Source organism: Onychostruthus taczanowskii, unplaced genomic scaffold (genome assembly GCF_017590055.1).
Source record: "Onychostruthus taczanowskii isolate IOZ18803 unplaced genomic scaffold, ASM1759005v1 scaffold7, whole genome shotgun sequence".
In the NCBI taxonomy this organism is placed as follows: Eukaryota; Metazoa; Chordata; class Aves; order Passeriformes; family Passeridae; genus Onychostruthus; species Onychostruthus taczanowskii.
In genome coordinates, this window is record NW_024504786.1 from 15,691,755 (window position 1) to 15,705,180 (window position 13,426).

Here is a 13,426-nt window from a genome sequence, read left to right on the forward strand (position 1 = left end):
CAGCAATCAGCTTGGCAACAAAAGTCCTGCCAAACCATCCATCCAGTTTTCTTGTATTGAATATAAACACTGGAAAGTGGAAGCCTCTTCAGCTGAAGACTCTGGAATGTCTCAAATACTTTAGTATATGATTCAAAGAATGTTTGACTTTACCAGATATAGAAACCCTGAAAATTTTACTCCCTAAGAGACAGTGTGCCTTGAACATTGGCCATTATCCAATCAACAACAGAAATGGTAGAAATTGTAACAGAAAAATAGCTCAAAAGGAACTGAAATTTAATTGTACACATTCCTATTTGTCAAAATGCAGCAACTAACAAAACAGAACACTTTGGAAGTCATTCAAATTTCTCCTAACTAGGTGCAAACAAGATGGACTTGTGCCAATGTAATATTAAAAATGGCAAATGAATTTGTATTTATACAAAGACCGGCACTTTTCTTTCTTCAGTTTGTAATTTGGAAGAATATATGGGAACAGAATTATTAGGAGTCACATTGTGAAGCCAGAGAAGTTGAAAGCATGAAAGGTTTCCAGGTAACTTCTGACAGGTTCTATTTTTTTGTTATGAATGAAGGTGAGCAAATACAAATGAAGAGGCCTCTCAAATCAACATGGCATTTAGGATAACAGTAGGAGACTGGACATAAAATAAAATACATATCTGGTGGACAAGTCCAAACAGCTGGGATTTGGTTTCTTCACATCATTGCTCAAAACAAAAATAACCATGAACAATGAAACAAGTAACTTTCAGTTTCCTAAAACAACACACTAAATATCCTTCTGCCTGTGCCATCTTTGGGATGCAAATCCAAATTTTCTGGCTCAGCTTGACCTCATGAAATCTTTCTGATGTTCACACAGTCTGAGGAAGTGTTCCAATGGTTCAGTCAAAATGACTCAGGCATAGGATTAAGAGCCCCTTCCATACTACAACATAATAAAACCAATGGCACTGGCTTCTACTTTTTGCTTTCAATATATTGGAGGAAGAGAAGTGAAGGAAAGGGAAATCTTCAGTTCAGCCTCAGAGATGTATGAATGGCATAGCAAACAGTCCAAGGCTGTATATGCTCATGCTAGTGGAAACCTCATAAAAGGAAACAGAAAAGCAATTTCAGAATTCCAAATCAAACTCTCAAGCTATTTCAAAACTCAGAGTTAGATCTAAATCAGTTTTGGGCATTAGAAGACCCACATTTTTCTCACAGCCTTATTGACCTGGCATATGGGTGATTCTCTTTCCTAGATCAAAATCACTGGAGTTTATATCTGGTGTTATCCTGTCACCAATCTTTACCATTATATATGCTGTGAAGCTAAGAGGACCTGAACATGGTTTAAGATATTGGGCTGTGTGTTCTCATGTATTTAAAAGATGGAGTCAACTTTTGTGAAAACTCTATGTACTTTTGCCTCATCAAATCTCCTCACAAATTCTTCCCCACCCATCTCCCATCCCTCCCTTGAAATCAGCAACAAAAAATTTCAACAAGTGGAAGATCCATTACTCTTCTCCCTGCTAAGTTTCTTGGCATATTTGCATGCATTATGCAGATGTGTACAGAACAAAAAAGGAAGTGAACATCCTTAATGGTGAAGAAAGTCAAGGCCAGGACAAAAAGGTAGATCAGTTTCCCAATTTTTTTTAAATGTTGTGTGTAATAAGAAAATAAGGGAGAAAGATATAGGATGACTTAAAAGCCTCTAGAGTTAACATATCATAGGAATAAATACAATCAAAACTGTAGCCATTATAAATTCAACATGGATTTCATGTTGTCTCCCTAGAAGCAGTGTAGCATTCTTCATTATTGTAACAAAAAAGAAAGGATTTCTGCTCCCCAAAATGGCTTAGAAGCAGTTTTCTGCAACCTGTGTTTTCTGCTTTTGTAATGAAAAAGAGAAACTGATGCAGTAGCTTCTCTAGCAAACATGTCACAAGACTTTGAGAAAAATATTAAGGTTCAAGAACCTATAGCTGTTATGATGCAGAGACATAGATTGAGAAAGCCACATGCAGTAGTTCAAAGGCTTTAAGCTCCTATCAGAAAAAAAACATGAGTCTGTCAAACATCAAACATCCCCACAAGATTAGTCAGGTCACTGCTTCCAAAGGGTCTTGAAGTGCTATCACAACGTTCATGCTCTCCTTCTCTCTCTTTATATATGCCACACAATTTCCACCTCCCCCCATACATCCTTGAGCTGTATATTTAAAATGTTATTTTTAGCTATTATTCTCATGCAACACCAAACACACAGCCCAGGATAAATTATTTTTGAAATGTCTTTTTTTTCAAGAGGAGAGAAATAGATAAACCCCACACTTTTATTTGTGAATTTTCACATGTGGAATACCTTCATATCTATAAAAAATGCCAAGAAAAAGTGATCACTGAAGATGATTCAATAATAAGTACAGCTTTCTTCATTTGGCCATGAAATTATCTCTGAAATGCAAGCGCCCAATCAGTTAGCTCAGTAATCCTGAACAATATGAAACCTTGACTTGAAACAAACCTTCTCTCCCCATTCTGCTGGCAGAAACAGAGAACTTTACCAAGGTTACAGTCACATCTAAGGTTTTTTTTAGCCAACGCTTCAAAAATACAACCTTTTGTTCCTTCTCTGGTATAGGAAGCAATTTATTTTGACTGCTCCCCTGTTCCCACAAAAAACAAAAGAACAACTCACTTTAACTGAAAAGCCTTTTCAGCATTACTACTTTGAACTAACACTGCCTTTCAGAAATCACAAATTCGGATGGAAAGAAGTGCTTTTGCACACTCTCCTCTTCAAAAGACAGAGGAAAAAAGGAAGGACACACAGCGTTTCTTTTCTCTCTACTCAGAGAAGTATCTCGGTATACCGAGTACACACCACTGTTTTATACTTAACAGCCTTCCATGGAACAATTCCCACAAACCTAAGCACTTGAATCCAACGTCTCGGTAGTCACTGTCACGGCTTTGGCATTTCTAGCAGCCCGCAGGCCAGCCCGGGCAGCCCTGCCCTGCTCCCGCGCTCTCTGCCCCGAAGCGGTGCGGGGACACGGGGACACAGCGACAGCCGCACACACTCACGCACAAAACCAGCTCCGCATCCTCTGCCCGAGAGATGAACGCTGCCCCCGCAGTTACCGGGTCTGATCACTGCTGCTTCTCTCCAGGCTTTCTGCGGATCGGCTGCAGCGTCTGTCCCGGCCAAGCGACCTCCCGGCAGCGAGTCCCGCGCGGGCCCCTCCCTCGGCGCCGCGGAACCGGAGCTGCGGGGTGGCCGGAGAGCGGACCCGCAACAACAGCGGTGCGGAGCGCTGCCAGAAAATGAGCCGGGACGTTCTGCGAGAGCCCAAGGTCTGGCCGTGCCACGGCAGGAGCCGGCGCGTAGCCAGCGGCAGCCCGCCCCAAAGAAGCGCAGTTCGCGATTACTTAAGGGTGACTCAACCGGAGCCTTCCACGAGCGCCTTATCGCTCGCTGCCCGGTCCGCCACAGCCCGGCCCCGGTTCCGTGCCTCTCCCGCCCCCTTCCCCCCGCCCCACGAGCCCCCGGCGGGCGCCCCTCACCTGGGGCGGGGGGCGGCTCCGGCGGCTGCGGGCGCTGCGCAGCCCCGGGCGCTGCGTTACGGCTGCGGCCACACCCTCGGGCCGCTCGGGCTGAGTCGCGCCGAGCCCCCGGCGCAGCAGCCCCCCGCAGGCCGTGACCTCCCGATGCCCTTTTCCATAGATTTAACAACTTGGCCTCCATAATTACGTCTGTCACATTAGCACTACAGCAAAAATTAACAGTTCGCGAAACCCACCCGGTTCACGGACGATTCAGAGCCTATTACGTACTTTACACACAATTTACTTGCGTTGGTAGGCGCCCCCCTCATCCAACCAAGCCGTGAAGCTATTTGTGCAACAGGTTGGTGGGATAAAACTCATCTTCTACAACAAAGAATCAAATAGCTGTACAGAATCGGGAGCTACTGCCAGAACAGATGGTCACCTATTCTAATTTTGTAAAGAATACCTTCAAAACAATGAGATAATTATAGATACAAACTTAATTTTCAACTAATTATCTCAAGCACCTTCAGCTGTATCATTGCCTCAGCCACAGGGCTTTTGCTTTAGTACAAATCAAGGCACACAGTTGACTTTTAAAGCACCATCTCGATGAGTGTAACACAGTATTGGTCTCTTTCCTATTGGCTCAGTCCTTCAGGCTGCCTGGCCAACATTTCTCTGGTTTTACCACAGTTGTTCCAGTCTTTCAGTTTCAATTTCCAGTGTATCAGAATTAGTAAGATTTCATTTTTCAAACCTATTCACTGTTATCCTATTTGCATTAGCTTTCCAGAAGCAAATGTTTTTCTGCCTAACCAAATATTTAATTGATTTTGACATTAAACATTTGATTCCTACTGGTTGTATGGTGGTTCTGTTTTGGCAGATCTTCTTCAGACACTATATTAATTTCCTTCTAACGTTCAATCCTTTCATTCTCTTTCTCCATTTTTACCAGGACTAGCTTTAATAAATTGCTTCTGATGTATCTACTTCAGAGCCTGACTACATAATGTTGCTGAAGTTGTGGTCCTAAGATACCTAAATATAAATGCAATTAAGGATCAGATTATTTATGTTCCAGGACCTCTGCATATTACCAAGCTAATAATCAAAAATAAATGAAATTTTGGTGTTCTTACACTAAGTTAAACATCCAATAGTGACAGCAGCAGGGTTGAAATTCCACATGATGTCTTACCACAGTGACATCTCTGGGTACTGGGTAGAATTAGAAAATCTACCTCTCTATAATTTGGCATTTTACGCATTATCCATAAAAATGAATTTTGCTATCTCAGCCAGAAAAAACACTGGACCTTCATCTGAAGTGTAGCTATAGTTTAAGAAACATTTAGCTGATCAAGACAAGATTCTTTAGCCATCACATAAGTTGCTGAAGTAGGTATTAGGAGATGAAAATTATTGGGAAAGTCTAGGAATTTTCATAGATATGAGTAGAATGTTTGCATAAGAAAGTTCAAATAAAATGAAGTTTAGTGTAAAATGAGAGAAAGGAAAATAAAGGCAGAGAGTAGTGCTCCAATATTCAGAAAGGGACAGAAACAGAAGATTAGAAAATTAAATTTATCAAGTACACTAAGGAAAGCTCAGGAAGCATTTCTGACTGGTGTTGCCCTTCCCATAGCGACATCAGTTCCTTAAGGCAGGCATGAGCAGCAGGGAAGCATTATCAGTGTCAGTGTTGCCACACACCTTTTACAACAACTTCCAAAGCAGAAAAGTTGAGGTAAATGTGAAACACAACAGCTTTCAAAAAGATCTGTTTACTGGTGCTGGAACATAAATCACTACTTGTGGCATGCTGCTGGCAGACAGACTTCTGTATTTTTCTTTCCACAAATTACAAAATATTATAGCATCCTATTGACACTGAGCAGAGCCTTGAAGTTTAGATCTAAATTCAAACTAATTTCACATAAAACAAGGCTTAACTGCACACCAAAACCTCACTGTGTTCTTTTGTCAATTGTTTTTCCCCAAATGGAAAATTTGGAACCAAAGAACACCAGACTGTGATCTCATGTTGGACACCAAAATGCCTCATCACTATGTCCAGTGCAAGAAAAATGGCATTAGGGTGAGAATATAGAAAGAGGAGTTGAGGTACTTGGATTCCACATTCAGTTCTAGCATTCTGACCCACCTACTTCCTGTATGACATATACTAACATTTTTGTAACATACATCACAGTGATAGTTATTCTTCACAGGGAAGACTGGGTAGTACTCTATCAGCTTATCAAGTGGAAGATGTTACAGAAGTGCAAACTATTATTTTCCTCATTGAATAAAGGAAAATGTCTTGTTTCTCTATCTAAACTACATGTTCCACAGTTCAGATGAAAGACATTTCAAACCATGCCAAAACCTCTGATCTGTTAGCACATAACATGGTCTCTACTGCCTGATGCTAATCACTCAGGAAATTTTTAGGCACTGTAGTTACATAGGAAGTAGTGTCATGCTTGGCATTTTTTTATGACTAAGAACAAGAAAAGGGGCAGTAACTTCCTTAGGAGCATGACTACGTGCTAAGTAATGGGATTGTAGCTGGGCAGCACTCCCTAAACTGTGATTACTCTTACTTGCATGAGTCATTACATTATTTTCCTAAAGTTTTATTTTGTCTTCAGGTGAAATTGAAAATTGGTCTTCACGTTTAACAATTTACACAACCCTTCTTTGCACACACTCGATGCAAAGCTGTTAAAGAGAATTTGCCCACAGGATGCATGAAGGAAGAATTCAGAGGACTGCCTACAGTAGCTCCACTGGTTGTGAGTTACACCAGCTAAAACTAGATTAGATTCCTCATTGCAAAGCTTTTGTTGTTTTCATACTTTCTGTCTACTTTGGAAATGAGTTCACTAAGCTGAGGGATGAAGTCTGGAAGCATCAGTGTCCTGAAAGAAGCACAGCACCTCTGTCAAGCCCTCTCCATCAGCATTCCATTTTAACCGGCCATACCCCTGAGCCATCTGTTTATCTATGTGGCATCATGCTGTCTGTGTATCACCTTGCCACAGACAGTAGCTCTGGAGCATTGTCCTTGGTGACACCAACCTGAGGGAGGCTGAGAAAGCAGCAGTGAGAAAGCTGGCCATTGCTGGCCACACATCACACATTGCTGGGCCCTCCATGGCCACCCTTGGCTTCTGCTTTCTGAAGGAGGGGAGTATGTACAGGTGCATCTTTTCACCTGCAAAGGCACCCAAAAAAGCAGCTAACTGAACAGATAAGTGAGGAGGAACACAACTGGGACACGTCCCAAGACCTGTACTGCTGTAGCTTGCATGTTTTGATTATGCCAAGAGTTGGCATGAGAGTACTTGCCAGTTCTTGAGACTATTTTCAAATGTGCTTGCCTTACAGAAACAAAGGAAACAATGGGACACAAGAAATGAATTCGTTGGAAAATTTCAATTTGTCCTTAAATGTCCGAATTACAGTCTTCCTCAAATAGCCAGGAGAAAATGCATTTACTCCAAAAGTACTGTTCTGCAGCTGCAGTGATAAAATGCAGAAGTAGCTACACATGATGAGGACATGGCATGTGGGGATTGCTCACACAGCAGTTCATGTAGATTCCCTGATAAACAAAAGTCAAAGCAAGTTGCTACTATAGACTTGTCTTAGAATAAAATGGACCCAAATAAATAAAATGCTACACTCAAGCCTCAACTCTCCACATGGCACATAGAAAAAGTCGTGATCATAGCTGTTGGCTAGGAAATTAAGTCTATTTGCTGGTAATTTTCAAATTAGTCAAAGACATCAGGGAAAATAAAAATGACAATATGAATTGAAAAATGCTCCAGCACTTGGAATCTGACAATATTCATTTTGAAAACTATGAGCTATGGCAACTGTGCTTTCTAATGTCCTCCCTGGCTGCCAACTAAAACAGGCAAGTTTAGTCAGCAGCTATCCAGATGTCCATAATAAAACTACCAACATGATCTCTTGCTATTTGATCTCTCTTGGGTCTGGAGAGACAGGGTCCTTTAGAAACTCCCAAAGAGTTACCTGTTAGGAGTTGGTGTTCAGAAACCTTGCAATCCCCAGCCTCAGAAAAACTTGCAGGCAGATAAGTGTCACAGCTGATCATTCTGCAAACAATATTGTAGTACAGCAAGAGAGTTTGAAGAGTTACATCAACTCATTGTCAGATATAATACAAGAAAACTATCATCTTGAACCAAAAATAATTAGTAATTTTAAAAATTATTAAAAATAAACCACACAGATTCTGTGGTAATAATATGTTATGTCCCTTTCCCCTTCTTTCAGTTTGGTATTGAAAATCATGTGAAGCAACTTGTGCTGGCATTGATTAGACAGACCTGTTTCAAAAGTTCAAAATACACTGGTAAAATGGCACTAAATCCAGTTTTCTTTTATTGACTAGTTTTGGTAAATGATACCTTAAACTGGAAAGAAGATGGACAAGGTCTTATGGGTCCCTTTTACCAGAGGGTCTGTTTTCCTCTCTTTGCTTTTAGCAGTAGTAGAACTGTTACTGGGAATCTAAGACTTCTTGCAAGTTTCTGTTTCTCCATGTTTCTGTAAAAAGTCTCAGATACAGGCGAATTACCAGCTCTCTCTGCCTGTGACAGATGTTTTTCATTTCAAACATAACTGATGTAGAGGCAAGGATAAACAGAGGGCCAGAAAGCACCAGTAAGTGAATTTGGAACTTTCAGTAGATGAAATGGTACTGTCAGAGGTGTTTGTTAACAACTCTATAACAGCATTTACATTGCTGACTTTCTCAAACAGAGAGAAAGCAAAAAACTCCAAATCCTTGTGTCTCTCAGTAGGAACAAAACAGACCACACAGGTAGCAATGCCACCTCTATCATGCAGATCAAACTGTTCAAAGCAGCTTCCTCTCTGTTGGCAATGTTACCAGCGTGCTTTAGCATGAGGTTGGAATCTGACGGGTTGACACTACATAGCATTGCCCCAAAGCACTCTGGCTGCATTTGTAATGTTTCAAAGAGCACAAGCACCAGAATGTGTAGCTTCAATTACGATCAAGCATCAACAGTACAGCAGCATTTAAGTGTTCTGGTACAGATCAAAAATATCAGACCCCATTATTCAAATCACTGCTCCACTATTAAATTTATTCTGCTGGGCTGAAGTGGTGTAACAATTTTGAATATTTATTTTCCTACTGATTAGCTAATGCCACTCAAAAATCAGTTGTCCTACTCACTTCCCTATAACTGACTGCCATAAAGATGGCATAAAAGCATCAAGCCAGTGAACTTTGTCTTGTGTACTCTGCCTAATTCAACAGATATGTGGTCATGTGCACATGTTTCATCCAGCTCTAATGTGTTGCTGGGCATTATGTCAATGCAAAGATCTTGGTATTAATTACTGTGGAAACACAGCCCAAGTAGCTAGAGTTAGGATGAATCCAAATAGAATCCAAATGTACTGAGATACATTCAGTTCAAAGATATCTTGAGAATCAAGATATTTTAGAAAGCAGAAAATGTTTTCACAAATACTCCCAAAATTTAATGTCACTTTTAACCCTGTGCAAATGCTTACTTATTAAAGTGACTTATCACTCTCTGGAAACTGTTGAACCAGCACCAAATACAGTGCTGTTGTCTGGAGCTCAAAATAACAGCAAACAGAGAAGACAGCCTTTGCTCTGATCCAATAAGTACCTTAGTAGGACATTAGGATTTATCTACTAGAATTGAAAATTTTAGAAGTTTTCTCTAATGTCTGACTGCAGCAAAGTTCAGTGCTGGAAAACAAGCATTTCAGTGTAACTGATTAGGCATTTTGCTTCTAGACACAGCATTCTGTCCATGGCAGACACAAAACAAAACCGTGTCATAACAGGCTGGAGACCACATAACAACCATTAGTCCCTACTGTGAAAACAAACCAGTCTGCACTCATGTATGACTGACTGACCTGATCTGTTTTCAAGCTTCCCAGAAATCCTTAATACAATAGGCAAAGCAATTGAGGATGTAAATATCCTAGTGTAAACAGAACTTGGAGATTCATGTGTCTGTATTTTTTTCAAGCACATAATTCAATTATACATTTAATTATCATTAGCCAAAACCCAACAGTGAATAGACATTGCTCAAGATAAATGCCCATAAAAATATGAACCAGCACTAATTTTACTAGAATTTAGCTTACAGAGTTCTAGCAATTAACTGTCAAAAGAAAAAAACAAAACCAAAATGGCATCATGCTATCACCTTGCAAAATCTGTGTCTGGAGGGGAAAAAAAATAGACACACACCATTTTAAAAGGAAAATTTTGGACTCAATTCACATTCACTGAAATCATCAGCAATACATCAAGATTTTATGTAGGCTTAACATATCTGAAGCTGAACAATCATGAGCTGGAACATTCTGGTGAGTTGAAAGAAATGTTGCATAACTATCTACAAATCAATTTACCATGTCAATGACAGTTTGAAAAGTGTAGTTTCCCCCTGAAAAGCAGTGCTACATTGACAACGGTAATACATTCCACACTTCAGTACCTGAAAATATTACGAAACACAGTCCCAATGCACACAAAACCAGATACCAATTGAAACACATCCAGTTTCACTGCAATCATCAACTGAAATAATTTCCTAATCTGTTCACAGTAGCAGTTACAAAAACATCATATTTACATCCATACTTTAAGACAGTCAAACCTATGAGCTGTAGAAGTTGTGTAATTGTTAAATCAATATTGAACTTGTCGGAAAACATTGAGGAAGTAGAGTGACCTACTTGCACACAATCAGTTCCAGTTCCTTCTGAAAACTTCAGTAACTAAACATATTTTATGAATAACCAATTTCCATACATGGTCCAAAAGTCTTATCTTGACCAAGAGAATGTAGCAGCAGGACTATTAGCCAAGTAACTAAGTGCTTCACATTAAATTTGCAAAAGCCTTTGGCAGTGATCTGAAGAATTATTGGACAGAATGCATAATACTTGTACCTCATTATCTTGTGAACAATTGTCAAAATACCCAGTACAACAAGTCATAGCTGAATAACTTCTCACTATACCCTTCCACTCAGACTGGAATGTCTTACAGGGCTTGTTCCAACTCTCATTAATTTGAGTTGAATTTTGATACTGAGCTCATAAAAACAACAAATGATGCAGCGATCAAATCTTAATTCACGGCAAAGTCCCTAACGGAAAAGAAAGGTCCGAACTGTGCAAGCACTCATCCTCTCCTCAGTAGGGATGAGGTGGGATGTACACAAATTAGCTCGGTTTAGACCTTCTGATATGATCTTTGCAAATGAGGAAGATATTTGTGACACAGACTTCCGTCAATTATGGTATGTTACCATTATTGTGTTTTGTTAAGATGAAGACTGTGAGAGCAATAGCAACCGAAATAAAAGTGGTCTTTTCTAAATGATAACTTTTGTAAAAAATACAGGGTATATTATTTTATAAATCCATGCCAAAATATGAATGTATGATTTTTCTTGAAATAATGTTTAACAATTCCTCTTATTGCCTCCCACTGATCTGTATTCAGAGCAGTATCCCAGGCTGAATCAGGGTATTAGTTTATCATCCTTTGGGACAAAGAAGTTCAGGTTGCCTTAGCTCATTCCTTAGTCTTTAGGAGACAACATGGAAATCATACCTCTCTTTTGTTTTACCTCCTGAAGCAGCAGGATATTGGAAATGAGCTGTGTTCGGTGGCCTTGATTTTCAATTCCCAGTTTTCTAAGATCAACTTCCGTAAGATGGAATAAGTCCTGTAGCAAGCACCAGAGTAAGGAAAATATTATACTATTAATGCAGGAGAATTCAAGTGCCTTTCAGAGATGTTTGCTGTTTCTGGTACCATAAGTTACCTAACAGCAAATGTAAGTATATTTATATTTTATATGAAGGCCTCTTGTCATGATAAGGTACATCATTGTAGGAATGAGGTGTTTATCTTTTAAAACATTAATTCCTTGTCTCTCAGTTTTTTTCTCAAAACAACTCTGGTCAGCTTAGCTGGAGAGTTCCTGAAAACTATGACTTCTTCAAGTAAAAAAAAAAAAAAAAAATCCCCAAAAGTGCTAGTATTCCAATTGCATCAATTAATGAAGGAAGATAAATCTCAGCACGAACTGATAGGAATAATGATTTTAGAAAGGAAGGTTTTGTATAATGGAGAGGATATTCACTGTAATAATAAATAACGTAAGTTGTGATACTGTTTTGAAGAACAACAATTTCCATATAATGCATGTCAGTAATCAAACCTGAACTGTTCTCTTTAATCCACTTTCTCTCCAAAAACTCATTACTATTTTACTTTCAAAATAAGCTGCTGAATAACTCCTGACATTATTCATAAGGTAGTACAGAATTTCAATTTGATGTTGATTTATAAGTGGGTACAAAACTTCTTTGATGAAAACTTTCAGAGCAAATAGAAAATATATCAAAATACATTTCTTTATATTTTTACTGTTCTGTATTTTCACTGTAAATAAGATAAAGAGAGGTAAGTAGAATGTACAGTATTTTATTACTAGCAAGTCTTGTTTCTGAAAGTGGCTTTTTCTAATGGAGATTCAGACCCCAAAACACAAAATGAGATTGAATCACTGTGTAAATAAGACAATTGACACAGAATTTTTAGTGTGAACCACTATTTCTGAAACTGTAATTTAAAAATCTTGCTTTCAAACTAAAACCACTTCAAAAGCCTGACATTATTTGCTTTAGACTGAGTAGTGCTCTACTTACTGAAAGCCTCAATTTCTTAGGTCACTAGCTAATACTGTTTTAAAAGAAAAAAAAGTTCTCACTGTTGGTGACCTTCAGTCATGCCTGAGAAGGTAATATTCTTTCTCAAATGATAACTCATATGTAACTAATAACATAAAAGTAGGGTGTTGCATAATTCTTACTTCTAATTTATTCCTTTCTAGGTTTGCCCAAATGCAAAAGCTGGTACTAATATTGAATTCACGTGTCAGTAGAAATGATTTTTCAGCTTTGGCAACAGTGACAGAGGGTCCCACTGCTTTTCTCAAAGACCCAGCATCTTCCAAATCCCAAAATCATCCTCCAAGAAAGACAACAAAGGACTACAAATGCAATATGCCTACTCTTCAGACTTCAGCAAAAAGTTTATAAGAAGGAACACAACTAAGATTGTTGACAACTCCAGTACTGAACAGCAGATGCTTAGGGTAATACAATAGAAACTTTTAAAGGCACATTTTGGTTGGGGTTTTTTTAGTAGCTTTAAAGATCTTACTTAACATTTTCTCAGTAATGTTACTGATAAAGTGAAAGGACAATTCTCACCTCTATACCATCATACTGTTCAAAGAGTGTGCAATATTCTGCAAGACCAAGCTGGGCCAGCCAGTTAGAAACGGGTAGATACTTCATTATCTATTCCTTCCCAATGCCTATAGCTCTGAAAAACAAAACCAAATTACAAATAACATTTCTTAGGAATGTTAAATTGAACTCAGAAAGCACTTCATAAATGCAAGTTCCACTATTATGGCCCTTTTTTGGCTGCAGGGTAAGAGGTAGATATCTGTGCATTAAGACTTTTACCTTTAATTCACTGTTTCATTGTAATCCTCATACAAGCAGGGAATGTTGAGTTCTATATTTTGTTTAGCTCTTGCAGCTGAATTAATCTTTTAGAAGATGAATCAACAGAGTCACTTAATACTGCAGTATCAATTAAAATATACCCAGCCTTTGTATTCAAAGAATGTTTCTCAATACTTGTTCAGTGATAATGTCATTCTTCTTACATGTGTGACACATGAAGAAGGGCATTAAATGAAGAGGAATA

At 38.9% G+C, this 13,426-nt stretch overlaps 1 protein-coding gene across 6 annotated transcripts in view; it reads right to left on the bottom strand.

Moving 5' to 3' along the window:
* The window catches only part of BCAR3 (BCAR3 adaptor protein, NSP family member), a 91,060-nt gene that overhangs the window by 51,918 nt on the left and 25,716 nt on the right, over window positions 1–13,426 (bottom strand). For 3 of the 6 annotated variants that reach the window (XM_041421465.1, XM_041421463.1, XM_041421464.1), the window contains 2 exons: window positions 12,919–13,033; window positions 11,249–11,363 (listed from right to left, as the gene is read on the bottom strand). The exons of 1 other annotated variant lie outside the window; for it this stretch is intronic. In XM_041421465.1, the coding sequence (XP_041277399.1) occupies window positions 11,249–11,363; window positions 12,919–13,005 (202 nt within the window). In that variant the 5' untranslated portion in view covers window positions 13,006–13,033. Of the gene's footprint in view, window positions 1–3,150; window positions 3,354–11,248; window positions 11,364–12,918; window positions 13,034–13,426 lie in introns of those variants that run through there. 2 more of the 6 variants (XM_041421466.1, XM_041421468.1) reach the window with 2 other exon arrangements.